Source organism: Carassius auratus, chromosome 41 (genome assembly GCF_003368295.1).
Source record: "Carassius auratus strain Wakin chromosome 41, ASM336829v1, whole genome shotgun sequence".
Classification (NCBI taxonomy): Eukaryota; Metazoa; Chordata; class Actinopteri; order Cypriniformes; family Cyprinidae; genus Carassius; species Carassius auratus.
This window is the reverse complement of record NC_039283.1, coordinates 22,113,807-22,133,434: the sequence shown is the minus strand read 5'-3', so window position 1 is coordinate 22,133,434 and position 19,628 is coordinate 22,113,807. Positions and strand designations below refer to the sequence as shown.

At 35.4% G+C, this 19,628-nt stretch overlaps 2 protein-coding genes across 4 annotated transcripts; one reads left to right on the top strand and one right to left on the bottom strand.

Moving 5' to 3' along the window:
• The first annotated feature begins 850 nt into the window (after window positions 1-850).
• On the top strand, window positions 851-16,198 carry LOC113059289 (septin-7-like). Of its 3 annotated transcripts, XM_026227672.1 has the most exons (15): window positions 873-958; window positions 4,119-4,120; window positions 4,263-4,365; window positions 6,464-6,570; window positions 7,048-7,148; window positions 7,320-7,454; window positions 8,871-8,988; window positions 9,708-9,800; window positions 10,169-10,265; window positions 10,503-10,554; window positions 10,849-10,974; window positions 12,134-12,154; window positions 14,207-14,342; window positions 15,047-15,180; window positions 15,335-16,198. In XM_026227672.1, the coding sequence occupies exons 1-15, from the start codon at window positions 955-957 to the stop codon at window positions 15,372-15,374; spliced, it is 1,269 nt and encodes a 422-aa protein (XP_026083457.1). In that variant the 5' UTR covers window positions 873-954; the 3' UTR covers window positions 15,375-16,198. The 3 variants fall into 3 exon arrangements, with proteins under 3 accessions (XP_026083459.1, XP_026083457.1, XP_026083458.1); XM_026227674.1 differs by lacking the exon at window positions 4,119-4,120 and having other exon boundaries at window positions 851-958; XM_026227673.1 differs by lacking the exon at window positions 12,134-12,154.
• LOC113059291 (protachykinin) lies at window positions 16,114-17,853 on the bottom strand. The gene is made up of 5 exons (XM_026227677.1): window positions 17,644-17,853; window positions 17,390-17,489; window positions 17,252-17,275; window positions 16,949-17,005; window positions 16,114-16,865 (listed from the first exon to the last, which is right to left on the bottom strand). The coding sequence occupies exons 1-5, from the start codon at window positions 17,752-17,754 to the stop codon at window positions 16,855-16,857; spliced, it is 303 nt and encodes a 100-aa protein (XP_026083462.1). The 5' UTR covers window positions 17,755-17,853; the 3' UTR covers window positions 16,114-16,854.
• Between the last annotated feature and the right edge of the window lie 1,775 nt (window positions 17,854-19,628).

Here is a 19,628-nt window from a genome sequence, read left to right as displayed (position 1 = left end):
CTCTCTATTTAAAACTAAATATAATTACACAAAGCATCAATTTTACACACCGACATGTCTAAATTAAGGCTCATGTAATAAAACAGTTGCATGTACTGTACAATAATGTATAAGTGAAGTGAAGTGAAATTCAGCCAAGTATGGTGACCCATACTCAGAATTTGTGCTCTGCATTTAACCCATCCGAAATGCACACACACAGAGCAGTGAACACACACACACACACACTGTGAGCACACACCCGGAGAAGTGGGCAGCCATTTATGCTGCGGCGCCCGGGGAGCAGTTGGGGGTTCGATGCCTTGCTCAAGGGCACCTAAGTCGTGGTATTGAAGGTGGAGAGAGAGAGCTGTTCATGCACTACTCCCACCCCCAATTCCGTCCGGCCCGAGACTAGAACTCACAACCCTTCGATTGGGAGTCCAACCCTCTAACCATTAGGCCACGACTTACATTATTGTATTAATAAAAAACACTACATAACTATGATCAGTTTTAAGATAACAAGTAGTAGAATGGTAATTTTAATACTATTATATGATAAATAGATAACAATATATAATACAATAATAATATAGTTTTAAACAACACTATTGTGAATGTAGGAAAAGCATTTAGGCCAAAGCTTATCAGCCGTCTTCAGACCAGAAAGACCTCTTTATGCTGAACATTTCAGGAACTATGGATTCAGGTAATTAAAAAAGACTTAAATTATTTATTTATCTTTCTACTCTGCTCCTGGTATATGTGTGTGCGTGCTTAATATCGCGAGATTTATTGATTTGCCTGGCTATTCCCCAAAGTAGAGTAACGTACTTTGCGTAATCTGACTCCATTCATCCGAATGGTTCCTACGCCGATGACGTAGCTGAGTTTTGCGGAAGTGGTATCAAGGGGAATGCAGGGCTGCCAAAGAACGATCGGTTTCCAAAGCGGCACTTGAACGTTAATATTATGGGTAAGTTCCGTTCACTTTTACGATATATAATTTACCAAACATCGCCGTTTGAGTCTGACTAGCGTTAACGCGGCGTTTGGGTCTAGTCTAAGCATTTCGGTGATTTAAATCTACGCTCGCTTAGTGTTTTTTTTTTAAAACTGTAATTTAGGTTAGTGATAGCGCGCGAGGCATTTCCTGTCAGTTTTTTCTCTCTCGTGAGTCATTGCAGAGCGAAAAACGGGTTACGTTCGTTAGAATTTGATCAATAGTAACCAAAAAACACTCAGTTTTGAAAGCTTTTCTTAACTGTGAAATATTACACGCATTTTAATTTGCAGTAATACTCATTTTTAGAACACAAGCAAGCTAACGTAGTTTAGGTTAGCAGCTAATCACACAACGGCTGGAATAATGCAAATATCTAATTTTGACCTTTTGGTTACATATTAGATAAACTGTTTTGGAGTTCGTTTTGTGCGATGTTGTTTAGGTGTATACTAGACAGAAAAAGACACGCTAACAGGTTTGAAAACTGTTTATATTTTTAACTGTTATAACTGTTAACTGTTAAAATAATTATCTAATTTAAAAGCAGATCACATTGAATGTGTTTTTATCACTCCAAATGTCATCCATACCTGCTAATGTTTGAATTGAGAGACAGCTGATGCTCTGCAAAAGTAACGTACAAATAATGTTTTTCACCCCCTTTTTGTTATAGCTATTTGTTAATGGTTTAATTAATAAATGCAGATTGGAGTGCTTTGAAATGTTAATTCCTTCACATAATACCAGATGCTGTATGTCATTCAGGCGTGCACTTAAACTGTGGTTAGACTCTCACATCCTGTAGTCAGATCGGTTTTAAACAACTGAATGCATCACCAGGGCTTGTACCATGACGGTGGCTGAACAAATTCAGGGTTACAGGATTAGATTTGAGTTGACAAAACCAAACCAGTCCAGTCCGTATTTGTTGGTACCAACTCTCTCTGTCACCTCTGGCTTTGATCTTGAGTTTATGAAGCATGTGCTCAGGAAAGTCTGGCATCAGTAACAAACAGCCAATCACATTCCTTGAAACTCAGATTCACTTCTCTCAAGAGAATCGGTGTAATTAACTACCATAAAAGATTGAAAAATATGAATTATTGAAACACATTAACACAGCAACATGAAACGATCTATTCATGAAAGAGGACAACTTAAAAAAAAAAAAAACATCTTGTCATATCAGTGCAAGTTGTGAAATTAGTTTATATAGTTGATCATATTTATATATATAAAAACTCTTAAAAATCGAAGCTCATATGAAGTCATGTTTAAAGCTATTATTTCTAAAACTTATTTATAATGCATACCGGTATCTTTAATTCCATTTAAAATGAAAGTTTAAACTAAACTGGCTTGTGTAATAATTAAGGTTATAATAATTATATAAATCATAAAAGAAAAATGTTTTCCTATGTAGTGTCCTTTAATATGTAGCAAAAGAACCTGGGGTAGTGACTTGCATAAGTAACTATAACACTGATTAAACCCAAGCTTATTTCATTGAACCTAAATCCCAGAGTTGGTGCAAACTGAACTGAAACTTACCTGGCTAGCCAGCTAAACCGGCTTCATGGTATAGGCCCCTGGTCTGACAAAGAGTTTGTGTATTTTACTTTCAACTGTGTGACTTTAGTATGTGACTTTGTATTAGTGTTACTTCTGCTCTGTTTGGCTTCTCGTTGCAGATTCTCAGTGCCTGAGGTTTGGGTATATCACTCAGACTAATTAAAGATAATACTGTAAAGGGTGGTCATGACACTTATAGCTTAAAGAAACCAAGTGATCATGCAGAATAAATGATGCTGGTGAAATTATAGGATGCAGCCAAGTGTAACCACATATTTTTTTGTTTTGTGACCTCTAATTGTGCTTTCAAGAGTCTTATATTCTGCACCATCACTTCTCATGTAGTGCTATACATTATTCAGCATGTTACGGTCACACCATCTTGACACTGTTTTTTGTTTTTTTATGTACAAAATATTGCTTTTGTTTGACTTTCCAGTAATTGTGATTAAATGACAGAGAATTCAGCTGTCAGGCACTAATCGGTTCACATTTTGTTTGTCATTTCATGATTCATAAGTGCAGTTTTAGTCAGTTTGGGCACGCCTACTCATTCTTTATTATTGTTATTTTCCACATTTTTGCCATCCGTGGGAATAGTTTTGACCAAAAATATTAGCTACACCAATCAAATCTATTTGAGCTACTTCAAATGTATCCATGCTTTTTCTAAAATTCATATATAACAGAATTAATATGTAAGCATGGCTGTGTGTAAAACTAATTTCATTCATTTAAAGCCTACATCTTTAGATTGAAGTGTTTTTAGGATTGTGAGAAAAGTAAATGCAGTTCATTATGTCTCTCAGCATCATATGAGTACGTTTCAGGCTCTCTGTGATACTTTGCCTAAATGTTGTGATTTATATTTATTCCTCATAGTTTTGTTTCGGTCAGTTAATGTGAGGAATTATTCCACGTGTTGCCACATAGTGCTGGAGGGTAAAAAAAACTCACAAAACTTTAAACATCATAGATCAGTGGTTTTAAGTTTTTTCCTTGCCATATATGATCATTCTGGTGCAACAGAGCCCGTCCTTAAATTTAAAAGCCAGCTAAATAGTTTAATGTATGAAGAACTATAAAAATATTTTGAATATTTTTAGTTTCAACTTTGTTCTGTTGAAGTTTGTGTAACATTTCTTTCTACTTGTACTGTTGAAAGTAAAATTTATTTAAATGTTTAATTTATTTTATTTAAATTAATCACCTTTTTAATTGTATCATTCATTTTATAAAAAAAATGTTCTACTTGATCCCCTGAAACTCCCTTGCGAACCATGGTTTGAAAACTGCAGTCCTAGATCAACTTTATTCAGTAGATGTTTGTATATGTTTGAGTCTCTGACTCAGTTCAGCTTTTTTGACATTCCAAAGCAATTTCAAGCATTTGGAACCTGCGTATATGCCATAAAATGTTTTTTTTTCTCTCTCTCTTTTTCCAAAAATGCTGTCATATGCTGAACTTTGGACGTGCCAAACATCTCTTCTGACGTCTTTGTTTTGCTCCCCATCACCTTTAACCAACACCATGAATTTCTGGGATTCAAATACACAGCAGTAAGTAAGACTAATACAGGGAGAATAGCACATTATCACCTACTTGCTTATTTGAGAGTACAATAGTGTGTGTTATTCTCTGTGAACATATACCAGCAAATTTCTCTGATCAAAATTGTTTTTGTTTTCTGTCCGTTTTCAGCAGCAGAAGAATCTGGAGGGATACGTGGGCTTTGCAAGCCTCCCCAACCAAGTGTACAGAAAGTCTGTGAAGCGGGGCTTTGAGTTCACCCTGATGGTTGTGGGTAAGGAAACACATCCTTTGAATGTATTGATTTTGATCTGCTTTATAATCCTCAGTATGCAGTTTGCAAATACCAAACTACACTCAACATGCAACTAATTTAGTCACACGTTTCTTGTGATGGATTTAGTGTGCGCTGCAGTCAGTTTGACCACTTGAGAAGCTTCCAGTCTAGTTTTGAATGTTAGCCAGTTTGAGACTACATTCTTGACATTTGGTCTAAACACTGTTTGGATAACACACAGGAAGCAGGGGTTGAATGGCAGTGATTTCACATCCTGTTCATCTTGAAAAATATAAAGAGTTCAGTGAAGTCTAACCTAAATGGCTGACATTTTACAAAGCATCGTTCTGAATTTGATTCTTTTATGCTTAATCAAGTTTGCGGTGATACAGGATCGGTCCTGTTTTTGCTAGAATTTGCTGTGAAAGCTTACGGAGCTGTGTTTGCTTTGGCTTTGCGTGTGAGCTGCGGTTTTATACCCGACATCTAATCAGAGTTATTTTCATTCTCAAGTGAAAGGCATGTTCAAGACATTACTTGTGGTCTTTATAGCTGCAAAATATCTTCTGTGGTTAGATTTGGTTGATGGTTTAAACTTTTTCATCACAAAATATCCCAATATTGAACTGATTATTAATGAACCATGAATCATTAATTGAGTTTTATAGTGCTTTCTCTTGCTGATTTGTTTAACAAATTAGCTGGACTGTGGGGGTGGACTTTACCCAGTTGCTCTTTCATTAGTGTTTGGGTATGGAAATCTGCCAAGTCTTTAATAGTGCCAGCCACTCGCCCTGCCAGAAGCAATTTACTCTAGTTAATGTGCTGACCTCACTGCATGAGACCGCACAGATGAATGCTGCGCCAACCGTCTCCAGCGCTCATCTGTTGGCTGTAGTTTAGTCCCGCTGCTTGTGCTCTGTATTCACACTAATAATGAAACATCATCACACCAATGGAGAAGTATTGAGTCAGTCATGTTTCAATTTCCCAAACAATTAGCAGGAAGTATTTAGAATGAAGTTCACTTAGTCACATCTTGACCATTAATGCTGGCAATACTTCCGAAAAGCTGCTTGAAGTTAATTCCACTGTTCTTCCGTGAGGTTCTTTGGGTTCTTAGACAATCATTTAGATTGGATGCAAAATATGCCATTCCCTCCAGCATTGCATAATACATTTAGAGGAGGTTCGCACAGGGCATGTCCTTGCATTCCGTCTGCACTATTATTTTAATTGTTTGTCTATTTACTCATGCATCAGATGAATGTCACATTTTTAAGATTTGACATTTAATGCTAGAGGATTCCATAAGGAAGCCATTAAATTGCGATTTTGAGATCCTCTTTTGTTCTTTTAAAATCTACCAAAATATTTTTTACAAATCGTGAGTTAATGTTTTGTCAAATAATAAACAATTTAGTCAATGAATAGTAATAAATTAAAATCACCCAACTTTCTAGATATTGTGTCTGCATCCGCTGGTTCAAAGCACATATCTGTCAAGCATTATTTATCTTTGGAAAATGCATCTTAAGAGTCCTGTATTTCATATTTGTCTGTACTTCATTATATTGGTAATGAAATATTCTCTGGGCTTATAGTCCTGACTGTCATGTCTACTGTTTTTATACAGTACTTTTTAAAAGTTTGGTTTAAAAAAAAACAAAAACAATGTTTTTGAAAGAAGTCTCTTATGATCATCAAGGTTGCATTTATTTGAATTGTCTTATTATTATTATTATTATTGTTATGTTGAAAACTACTCCTTAATATCTTTTATTAAAGCTGTAATTTTTTTTTTCAAGATTAGGTGAATAGAAAGTTAAAAAGAACAGCATTTATTTAAAATATAAATATTTTGTAACATTGTACATTACTTTGACTTAATTTTTTTTAATTGCATTAATTTAATGCATCCTTTATAAATAAAATAAAATAAAATTTTGATTTTAATGTATACAGAAGAAACTAAAAATGTAAAACTTGTTTTGCAAGCAGTGGTATTTCATATAAAATCTTTTTTTTATGTTGTACTGAATTCAGTTATCATCTTAACCTAAGCTTTCTCTGTATTTTCTGTTCTTTTTTGCAGGAGAGTCAGGGTTAGGAAAGTCCACACTGATAAACTCTCTGTTCCTGACGGATCTGTACTCTGGATCATATCCTGGACCTTCACACAGAATCAAGAAAACAGTTCAGGTATAAAGAGTGAAGCTATGTTTCCTAAATGTCAATAGATGCTGCTTGTTCCTTCTCAGTTGTGAACTGGGAACAGAAAGTGGCAAGCATAATATTTTTTTTACTTGAATATAGATTTATAAAGGTTTTTAGATCATAACTCCTTGCACACATTTTTAGGTTCCTATGCTACTACTGGCTTCTCAAGTATACTTAAGTAATACTTCAGTAATAGCTATGCTATGTCCTGCATGTTTGTACTTGTAGCCTTTAAAGTGTCTGTGAGTCCAGAGCTTTGCACAACATTTCAGCTTTTTGACAATTGTCTTTGCATCAACACCATTAATACCCAGTGGTATGTTAACAAAAGTGACCAAGCAGACATTAGCTACTAGTGTTTACACCAGCCATTTGTGAGGTCTTTTTTAGTATTTACATATTACATGTGTTGATGGCCTCAATGTAGGAGGAGTAATTCAGATGGTCTGTTATCCACAGGTGGAGCAGTCCAAAGTGTTGATGAAGGAGGGAGGCGTCCAGCTTCTGCTCACGATAGTAGACACTCCAGGATTTGGAGACGCTGTGGACAACAGCAACTGGTGAGAACCACTTTAGCATGTTTGGTGGAGTGCCAGATGTAATGATGAAAGCATGGTTCAATATCAAGTTGCTTTATATAATTAGATGGCTGTGTGATTGTGTTTTCATTACTGTGGCTTTGCTTTAAACCAAAAGCATGATCTGAATCTCCTGTGTGTTTTCTGCTCCAGCTGGCAGCCGGTCATTGATCACATTGACAGTAAGTTTGAGGATTATCTGAACTCCGAGTCTCGTGTGAACAGACGGCAGATGCCGGACAGCAGAGTGCACTGCTGCCTGTATTTCATTGCACCCTCCGGACATGGGTGAGTGATCGGAGACCTGGCCTTCTGATTTCCTGCTGAGTATCATTCTTTATAGAAGGAGAAAACCTCCCATTTAGCATCACTAATTAAAGTAGCTTCTGTGCGTTAGTGACGCAATTCTGAGTTTCGGTTTTTGTGTCATGGTTTGAATTAAACTCTACAATTTGAGGTAAGAAAGGTACAATATGCATTAAATTGATCAGAAGTGTCAGTAAAGATTGTTACAAAAAAAATTGTATTTCAAATAAATGCTGTACTTTTGACATTCTATTCACAAAATAATCCTGAAAACAATGATCACAGTTTCCACATAAATATGAAGCAACACAGATGTTTTCAACGTTATGTAATAATATTTTTTGAGTAGCAAATCAGCATATTAGAATGATTTCTGAAGGATCATATGACATTGAGTAATGAGTAACGATGCTGAAAATTCAACTTTGCATCACAGTAAGAAATTCCATTTTAAAATGTATTCAAATAGTAAGCAGTTATTTTAAATTGTAATAATATTTCACAATATTAGTATTTCTTAGCAAATAAATGCAGTCTTGTTGAGTGTAAGTGACTTCTTTCAAAAACATTTAAAGAAATCTAATATAAATCTAATAAAATAGGTTGGTTGTATTCAGTCAAACCAGTATTCAGTCTTTTTTTGTATATCATGCTTCAATTAATTTTCCCTTTATGTTTGTCAGTTTTTTTTGTGCCAAGATGTTTGATAATGGATTTCATTGACAAACCAGAGCTGAAGTCACTGAATTTTCCTCTTAGTCAGTAAAAACATTAGAATGACTGTTACTGTAAGCAGCTGTTCTCAGACAATAGTGGATCTGTGCTCAGTCGCAGTGAAGATGTAGGAATGTGTCGCTCTATTCAGTCTTGTGTCCACACAGTCAGGATGATTATCAGAACGGAAGCATGCTACAAAGTAAATAATATGGGTGTTGTTGCCTATTATTCAAAACGGAAACCAGTTTTGGCTGTAAAACTACAAACATGACTACTAGTGAATTTTCTTTTATAAAACAACAATATTCATAACAGCAATATTTCAATTATTAATATTCAAAAAGTGACCAATTCAATTTACAGTAAATAATTACAATAATAATAAACTCTTCTGAATTAAACAATTTATCAGATAATTGTTGTTGTTGTTGTTTTTATTTTGTTCTTTTAAAATGTGGATAATCAGATATTCTATCGTTGTAATTTTGAATATAGTTGCACTATTGTAAAACGACATTATTCCGTTTCTAAAGCCAATGTGAGTGGTCTTTACCTGAAATAGTTCAATCCCTGCCCTGATCTTAAGTGTGAGTTATAGTTTTGGTGATTCATGCATTTACAAAGACTTATTAAAAAGCGAAAGAGACCAAGAGTTGACTGTGTTGTATGTTTTTTCACCAGACTGAAACCTTTGGACATCGAGTTTATGAAACGGTTGCATGAGAAGGTCAACATCATCCCACTGATTGCCAAAGCAGATACCCTGACACCCGAGGAGTGCCAGCAGTTCAAGAAACAGGTCAGCCTGCTGCAACCTCCAGCTCTCGTGTGCTAAGTGCCGCCCATTTAAACCCCTGATTAAGAAAAAGGCAAGAAGAGACCTCAAGAGTTCAAGCCTCCGGCACCATGTGTGTCCTGAGTGCTTTGCCATCTGTCAGAGTATTATCTCTGCAGGAACCATGAGCAGGAGCGCAGCGTTACAGAGGATGTTCCTCAACCCTAAAACAATTGCTCTTGGTGATCCTCTGGGCCCGAAGGAATCGCAGAGGGTTTCTAGGGCTGGGCGATATGGGCAAAAAATCATATCGCTGAATTTTTTTGGCGAATTTGCGATATACGGTATCTCTATTTGCATTTTTTGTATTTGAATTCAAAAATGTGTCTTTTTTTATATATATATTTCACTTAACGTGCAATGTTGTCCAACAAAACAATACATATTAAAGGCTATGAAAACAAATAAAGGGAATGTTACCATGTATTTAAAAAATCAGGCTTTTAAAGCGGAAGTTAAATTCAGAAGTTAGCGGAAGTTAACAATGTCTTACCAGTTTTTAAAGGTCTTAATATGAAGATTGTCACATGTTTAGATCAAATTGGATTAAGTTATGCACTTTCTCCGCAGCAGCTCAGTCTGTCCTCTGCTATATTTTTCAGTTGCTACTTTATATTGATATAAACGGTAAGCCTTAAGTGTTTCTGTGATGTTTATTTATTTATTTTATTATGTTTCTGTAGATTATGCGAGAAATCCTGGAGCACAAGATCAAAATCTATGAGTTTCCAGAGACGGATGATGAGGAAGAAAATAAGATTGTGAAAAAAATCAAAGTAAGAGTTCCACATTTGTATTGATTTTCCAAACAAAAGCATTCATAATTGATGTGCTCATGGTAGTGATGTCATGCCCATTTATTTTAAACAAGTCATTTCTCAGGGAATTAATTAAACGTTCTGAGGAAGCATCTTTGTGTTGTACTTTGTATTTCAAAAGTAAAATTAAAAAAATGCCCTGTTTTATTTGATCTGTCCCCAAGTGTAATAAAGTGATAGTTCTGGATCTGTGTCTGTGGAGGTGGACTGTACATGTGGTTCACCAGGTGGCAGCACATTGAAAGTTTGCCAAGCTTTCCATGTTGCTTTAGCAGACAGATTCCTTGTACACAGCCATCCATGAGCCTCTCTATCTCTCTCTCAAGGATCGGTTGCCCCTGGCTGTGGTCGGAAGCAACACTATCATCGAGGTGAATGGCAAGAAGGTTCGAGGAAGGCAGTACCCATGGGGAGTGGCAGAAGGTAGATGCACTTGAAAAGCCTTCGACAATTAATAACTTTTAGAGCTGCAGTTTTAATTTTACAAACCTCTGATCATTTTGGTTGAGTGGCTAACATTAAAATAAATCACTTTAAATGGGTTTGTGCAGTATCAGTTATCTTTTTGTTAAGTCTTTGTCCAGTAGTTAACAATTATAAATGGCATTTGAAGAGTAGCTTGTTGTGTTTAAAACCTAATAATCTTTTCTTTCTCCATAGTTGAGAATGGAGACCACTGTGATTTTACACTCTTAAGGAATATGCTTATAAGGTACAAACATAGACACTGCTAATCAAACACATTCATACAGTGAGTTTGGCTTAAGTCTTGTGGGAATAAACTGAGGAAGCACAACAGCAAAAGCTTTGTGAGAGTGAACGAGACTTCGCTTTTCAATTTGACCACAAGAGCAACTTTTGTTAAATGCATTGCTTAAAAAGTGTGCTGTTTCTTCATCATAAATAGCACTTGGTTTCATATTTTATATATCTAATGTATTGGCACTCATACTTTAAGCATGGCTTTGTGGAGCCAGTGTATACAAATCGACTTGTTTTGTGTTAGAACCCACATGCAGGACCTCAAGGACGTCACAAATAATGTCCATTATGAGAACTACAGAAGCAGGAAGCTTGCGGCTGTAACCTGTAATGGAATCGACAACAACAAAACCAAAGGGCAGCTCACCAAGTAAGGAACGTTTAGTAACATATCACTGATTTTAAACAATTGAGTCTACTAAATCCAAGAACATGCACTCCATATCGAACGACAAAGGCCTTTGACTGCATGTTCTGTCCTGAGATTCAAGATGTTTATATACTACCAGTGTAATCGGAAATGCCTGGAATAACAAAAGACAGCAGGCATCCATTACATGCTGGGTTACATTCCATGCTGCTTCATCTCAGACACTTAAAACATGCTCCACTCTGACCTCATTGTGTCACAATGTGTGAATGTAAACTATAACACGCAAGCAACAGTGTGTTTTCCTGGAATGTGTTACTCCACAACTTTAGTGTTTCATATAAGAATTTGAACAGCTATCATATTAGCATTTATACTTTGGAATAATTTAATACATCTGAAATAACAAACAAACCTACACCTACTCTGAAATTAACTTTAAATATAGCATTTCATTTCTAACGAAGGTTTTGGATCAATATGAGTAATGCTTAATTGTCAAACAGCGTTGTGACATTTTATGTTGCATCATTTCCTGTTGTCTGCTGTATTGAAGAGCACACTATAAACCACCATACTTATATTTATGGGTGGCCTACTTCTGTTTTTAAACTCTACATAAAATGCTGTTTGCAAGTCAAACTGGACTAATTCTATTACATTGTTATGTAATGTAATATAATATAATGTATTCTATGTAATCTAACATGTAATGAAAAAGAGGAAGGGGTTTAAACAAGTAAATGGGGTCAGATTCTAGTTCATGTTGACTCTTCATCGTGTCGCTTGAATGTATTTCCTGTCAGTACATTTCTCTTGGTGACGTTATGTTTGACGATGTTTATATTAAGATATCCCTTCACAGTTTGCTGTGCTCGCTAACCCTTAATTTAAGAAGCCAGACTCTTAACACAGGTACATATGCATGAGCACGCGCTCACAGAAACATTTGTGGTCACGTCATGCAGCTTCCAAGTAGTCGAATGTCACCTCTAACATAAAATACAGTTGTTGTGTTTTTTTTTGCAGGAAACCACATTTAAGTGTTATAATCCAGACTAGTCTTTCCTCTGATCTGCTTTCTGTTGACACATTGTTTTGCTCTTCAGTGCACAGTATGACTTGTAGCATGCTAAGTGTGTGTGTTTTTGTTTTTTAGAGTTGACACGGTTGAAGGCATGTAAGTGGTCATTTACATTTTTCTAAATCCATGTTGTATGGATCCTCTCTTCCTCTGGGAACAGTGTCTTTTAGTGTCCGTTTTCTCCCTCTTTTTCCAACAGTTCCATGTGGGATTTTTCCAGGGCGTAATAAGGGCCTTTCGCACCACAGCAACCTTTTCATAGTACCAGAACTAATTGTGGAACTACCCACTTTTGGGCATTTTGGGCGATTTTAGTACCGGACTACCTTTTTTGAGAACAAATTAGCTCCTACTCCTGAGCAGGGTATAACCAGCACAACTGGTATTAACCGTGACATAAAGTGACGAGACATTCAGCCAAGTATGTTGACCCATACTCAGAATTCGTGCTCTACGTTTAACCCATCCAAAGTGCACACACACCGTGAACTGCACCATTTATGCTGCAGCACCCAGGAGAGAAGTTAGGGGTTCGGTGTCTTGCTCAAGGGCATTTCAATTCGTGATATTGCCAGCCCGAGACTCGAACCCACAATCCCTAGGGTTAGGAGTCAAACTCTCTAACCACTAGGCCATGACTTCTCCTAAAAGTAGACACTGATTGGCCAGACATGTTTGAAAATGCCTCACCTGCAATGATTTAAAACCCTGTAAACATGCTGTAAACATTGTCAACTTATTTCACAAGTATGATGAACAGCAATAAATATACGGACGCAGGCACTTGTAACAAATGTAGTACTGCCAGTTGTCGTTGGAGATTCTTAGTCCTCCTTTCTGTTCCTTCAGTCGCTTTACGTATACGTCGACATTCCATGTCTATTATTTTGAAACCTGTGAAACGCAACAAAAACACAGCTCCAATCACAGCGTCCTCTTGTTATTTTTCTTTGTTAACGTTGTTGAACATTGTGCACAAATGACATCGCTGTTGACGGGCTTATGTCACGTCCTAGAACACACGGTCGGTGTAAATGCAATACTTTAAATGATACTGGGAAATAGTTCGCACAAAATTGTCCCTGTACTTTAGTACTGTTCATTTAGTTCTGGAACTAAAGCGGTGCAAAAGGCCCTATAGACCTTGTGACTACAGCCCAGTTGTACTGGTTAGATTAGGGGAAACTGAACCCTTCCTAATTTTCCCAATGTGAAATGTTTGTCTGTGAGAGGGAGAAAAAAAAATTTGATTCACAGATGTATTGTAGTTCTTCCTCAGACTTTGATTCACAAACATTGTTGCATTCAATTCAAATTCATTCAATTCAAATGTTTGCATTTCTTTGTAGTGACAATAGTGGCCATTTTTTTTCCTTTTAGTATCATTTATATTAGGGCTGTAATGATTTCTTGATTAAATTTGAGTACTCCGTTATCCACCTTATATTTAAACGCCATTTTCTGTGAAAGTGACCTTTAGCAGCTGTAGGGAAATAACAAAGTGCAGTAAATGGTCAAACTGTTTGCACTAATAACTAGTGTTTTCATAATTAAAATAACACATTAAAATAATATGTTAAGAGACACTGGTTTGATACATCAAGCAGCTAAACGAGCTGTTTTGTACAACTAAAAATAGCTGGAAGGGAATGACACCAGAAACCAGATTTTTCAGTTAAGTTATTTCAAATAATGATTTTTATGGTCTTTTAGTAAAAAAAAATAAAATTGTTAAAGATAATAACCCTGAATGAGATGCATCTTGAATGAATCATTTTGAATTGCTTGGATAAAAATCATATCGTGAGGCATCTAACGATTCCCACCATTGTTTCTGCCTTCGCATATGTTCCTGCCGTACCTCTTCACAGCTTTCCTGTACCGCTCACTAACTTCAGCATAGTCGCTTTGGCCATTAACTGCTTTCAGGTTCCTCTGAAACCAGGGTGTTTGTTCACTGTTCTTCCTCCTTTTTCTATGCCTTAGCAAGACTGGCCATGATAAGCCATTAGGTCAGGGGCGTCACACTGACCTCATCTGTGTGATGAGGAGTGGGCAACGAGGGCTTTGTTTCCATCACTTCTCGTCTTGTTTCTTGGGAAACTGGGATGTGCGCTCATGATTGTTAATTGCATGTGTCAATACTAGGAGTCCTCTCGCCCAGATGGAGGAGGAGAGAAGGGAGCATGTGACCAAAATGAAGAAGATGGAGATGGAGATGGAGCAGGTGTTTGAGATGAAAGTCAAGGAGAAGATCCAGAAACTGAAAGATTCAGAGGCAGAGGTACTGACAGCACAATTCATCAGCGTATCCTAAAATAGATTGGGTGATACAACTGAAAGAATTCCATCTACATATATATATATATATATATATATATATATATATATATATATATATATATATATATATATATATATATATATATATATATATATATAAAAAAGAATTATTTGTTGTAAATTAAAAAGTGTTTTATGCAAGAAGTAAAACAGTAAGAATATACATTCAAAATTATGTTATGATTACACTGTTTTTGCTAAATTAACGCAATGATATTTAATCATATTTTCCTTAATATTTAATTACGTGAATAAATACTTTTGCAAACATCAGTTCAAATTTAAAAGTATTTTTTCTCATTTTTATTTAGTTTAAATTGATGTACTAAATTAATTGAAATAAAATGTATTAAAACTGTAGACTAAAATATTTAAAAAGACCAACAAAATTACTAAAAATAAAATGAATAAAAACTGTTACAGACGTATTATACTATATAGAACATACTATATAGACTATATACTATAAATAAGACCAAAAACCAATTAAAACCTTAGGTAAAATTTAAACAAAAACGGAAAATGTAAAAATAAAAACTAATTCATAAGTGTTATTAATTAAAAGTGTTATTTCAGTATCATTGAGATTGTTGCACACACAAGTTTGAAATACTTTCCAAAACTTTTGTTTTGTGCCCTGTGCAGCTGCAGCGGCGTCATGAGCAGATGAAGAAGAACCTGGAGGCTCAGCATAAGGAGCTGGAGGAGAGACGACGTCAGTTTGAGGAGGACCGATCCACCTGGGAGACCCATCAGCGCATCCTGGAGCAGCAGAGGATGTATGTAAAACAATTACATATTATACAATTTTTATCTATTTTTAATTTCACAAAACATTATTTTATTTATTTATTTTGCAAACAGACCCTTCTGAATTTCTATAATGCATCCCTGCTTGTTTCAGTTATTTATTTATTTATTTTTTCTCTACAGGAGTTTGGAAAAGAATAAGAAGAAAGGGAAGATCTTTTAAAATCATTTCCGATGACCAGGTTGTCCTCATTAGCCAATCCCCCCCGACCTGATATCTGTGCAGCCTTCAGACTCCGAGCTGTCCTTGCAGTCTGTCGGAGGCGTTCAAGCTGTTCATGGACTTCTGCTAAAGCGTTTACCTTTGTGAAACTCAGTCTTAGACGAGCCAAACCCATAACAATCTAAACAAAATCTATACTGAATTCACTTGCCAGCTGATGTCTGCAGTCATATTGCAAACAAAATTTCTAACTGTTCAACTTGTTCAATTTTGGTGATAAATTGTTTACTCTTTAACTAAATAACAAGAACCTCTATAACAGAAGTGTTTTTCCCTCGGTAAACCAGAGAATCCCATGCAGCAGGCCAAATTCTACAACCGTAAATGCACAAATGACATCCGGGGATGGGCAAACGCATTATTTGCTCTTTTGGCTTATTTAGTTTTTCTCTTAATGCAGAAGTGTTTCCAAAGTATAATGTCTGTCTAGTCCATATCCTTTGACCACCTCCTATAACTTCATTAATGTTATACGTCCACCAAGACAGCTAACGTAATATTTCTTTGAATACTCAGCAGACGGGAGTCTTAATTCATGGAGCGCACCAGAGATGTTCTGATGAAAGAGTGGTTTCAGCATGTTTGTCTGTAAGCTCACCTCTGCTGCACAGTATTTCAGCTGTTAGGACACGAGTCCAAAGCAATTTTTGTTTTCTTTCGTATGTTCTCTGTTTCTGTATTTTTCAGTTTTTTCATTCATATTGTACAGTCTCTTAATAAACTTGTGATGATACAGGTTGATCATTTAGATTGCTGAAACAAGACTGGCAACCGTCATAAGTGTTTTTTTGTTTTGTTTTTTAATAAACATTCAAACTACTAAAAATCTACCCACAACAACGTTTTTGTACAAGAAACACTGATCATAATATTGAAATGATCTTGTTACTTGGCAGTTGTCACGCGTTCATCCCTCATTGTATCGCATTAAAACACACCTCAAAGTAGTGGTGATTAAAATTTTTAATGTTTGTATTAATTTATAATAAATATTTCCAAATAGGTTTTACAGTTACATAGCAAGAATACACTGAACTGTCAAGAATAATTCATGTTTAAAGCGTATAAAGGAAAAGTGGCACCAGTATTATAATTATGAATTACATTTTTAATCATTTTGATCAGTTGATAAACATTTTTAACTTAATCTTTAACTTATACATGTATATACAGTGGGTATAGAAAATAATCACATTTCGATTCTTTGCAGCCGGAAAAAAGGACACAGTTTTTGTTTGATCCAGCTGTATTTAACATCCAAGTGACAGATAAAACACCAACATGCATTCCTCCAGTAAAGCATGGAGGTGGTAATATCATGTATAGAAGACAAATGCAATGTCCCAAATAACATTTACCTTTTTGTTTATTTATTTTTTAGTTATTTCTGAACCTGGAATTATCAGTTTCAGCCTTTTTCCTAGAAGGATCCTAAAAGAAAACAAACGTCAGAATTTATATTGAAAACATATTGACAGAATATGCATGCAAAAGGAAAGAAAGAACTGACTAACCTGGTTCAACCACATTACGTTTTCCCATTAGACCCACAAAAGTCTGGAATTTCTGCCCTGGAAGATAAACCACATTATCAGATTTGATTCCCACACAATTCAGCTTGAGCTGCAATTTTGTCTTTTGAAAGGAGTTTAATAATTGCATTAATGTAAATGTGCATATTATAAGGCACCCTTCAATCATAAGTGCAAAAAACAATATTACTTTTTATTTACTTTTAAAGCACATTTGAATACAACACAATATTCCAAAGTACAGTACATGTACACTTGATTAGAAAAACTCCCCAAAATACGTACGCCTTCGTGTTATCTGTGATTTTGCTGTGGAGAGAAAGCAACGTTTATATTGTTTATTTTATATATCTACAGTGTATATATGAATTGATAAATCAGAATTGAGAATAAAAATAATTTATAATTTTATTTATTTTTTACCAGATGATCTTTTCCCCATTAGACCAAAAACCTGTTGTAGACCAGGTGTTCGGCTGACCCCTTCCAACATCGACTTTAGGTCAGATTCTAGCAAATTTACCTTCAGATGATATAAATGAATAATTAAGCAATGCATCCAAATGATAAACTTTAATTATAAATTGTTAAATAATCTTATTCATTTAGTATATCACAAGTATGATATCACTTCTATATTGCATAACTACAGTGAAGGGTAAGAAAGTATCACTAACCTGGTCTGGATACCTGGCACTCATCCAGTTATCCTCATCAGGACTGACGTTCTGGCACAAAATATCTGACAAAGCAGACACCAGCAGGAGAATCAGCAGGAAGATCTTCATGATGCCGTGAGGTTGGTGGAGTTCATGAGTCTGAAACCAAACTTACTGTATCTGTGCTCAGATGTGATGCAAACAGCAGCTCGGTTTAAATAGTGCTGGTGAAATAAGCAGGTGATGAATCAGGTGATTATGAATTATTAAAAGAAAATTGCTGCTTCACTGGATTATTCATGTGAGATTTATCCACTGTGGTTTTCAGCCATTATCATCTGTTCTGTATTTGACCTCTGATCCACTCCTGCTTCACATCATTCAAGATGCTTGATAAATTAGAAGGAGTTTCAGAATTAGACAGTAACTGTACTTCACACCGCTTCACGATTTCCTTCACTCATATTCATTTGACTGATGCTATTTTGATTAATTGCTGTGAATTGTTGTCAATATGGTGCTTGACTGCGTGTGTGTGTGTGTGTGTGTGTGTGTTTGTAGCTTCTAGCTTCTATTCTGTTCTATTATGAACAAATATTTTAATTTTATGTTTTAAGGGATTCTTTAGTGGCTCAATTTTTTATTTTATTTTTTCATTTGATGATTCAATATAATTTTAAAATATTAATTACTAATTTTAATGATCAATATTTAATTTATTTGAATTTGCGTAAAAGCTCACTTATATATATAAACATATATACTGAAATAAGTATAAGCTGAAGTACTGACATTGTTAAAAATTTAAACTGACATAAAAATAATAAACTATTTTTTATAAAATAAGATAAAAAAAATATTATTATTATGGAATTATTTTATTCCATATTTTATTCAGACGATTTGAGTTTGTAAATTATTCTGTGTTTGTGAATAATTCCGATTTTGACATTCCACTCTGTACATTAGTAAATCCCTGGTTAATTTTCTTATCACTGCTGTGCTATTAGAAATTGTTTTTGTTGTTGTTGTTGTTTTATTGAAATTAATCTGAAATAAAATGTACATTTTAGAAGAACATTTTTAAAACAAAGCTTCAATGGTAATTAGAAATGTTGCCTTAGCAACTATCTAAATTATGTAAAAAAATAAAAATAAAACTGAAAGTAAATAATAATAATAATAATAATAATAATAATAATAATAAGGCTAAATAGAAATATACATAAAAAACGGACATAAAATGACAAAAGCACATTATAAAATTCCTGAAACTTAAAATTAAATTGAAGGCTAAAAATATAAAAATAAAAGCCCATTTTAAGTATAAATAAACACTATATAAATATGAAAAATAATACATATTAGTATATAAATAATACTAAAATAACATTGTATATGTGTAAGGTTAATAACTTTAATTGAAAAACATGTAACATACAAACACAGTACTTACGACTCGGTTGATTCAGATCGGCACTTCGGAGCATGTTCGCCACTCGGTTGATTCACATCGGCACTTCGGAGCATGTTCGCGACTCGGTTGATTCAGATCGGGACTTCGGAGCATGTTCGCCACTCGGTTGATTCACATCGGCACTTCGGAGCATGTTCGCGACTCGGTTGATTCAGATCGGCACTTCGGAGCCTTTTCGCGACTCGGTTGATTCAGATCGGCACTTCGGAGCCTTTTCGCGACTCGGTTGATTCAGATCGGCACTTCGGAGCATGTTCGCGACTCGGTTGATTCAGATCGGCACTTCGGAGCCTTTTCGCGACTCGGTTGATTCAGATCGGCACTTCGGAGCCTGTTCGCGACTCGGTTTATTCAGATCGGCACTTCGGAGCCTGTTCGCGACTCGGTTGATTCACATCGGCACTTCGGAGCATGTTCGCGACTCGGTTGATTCAGATCGGCACTTCGGAGCCTTTTTGCGACTCGGTTGATTCAGATCGGCACTTCGGAGCCTGTTCGCGACTCGGTTGATTCAGATCGGCACTTC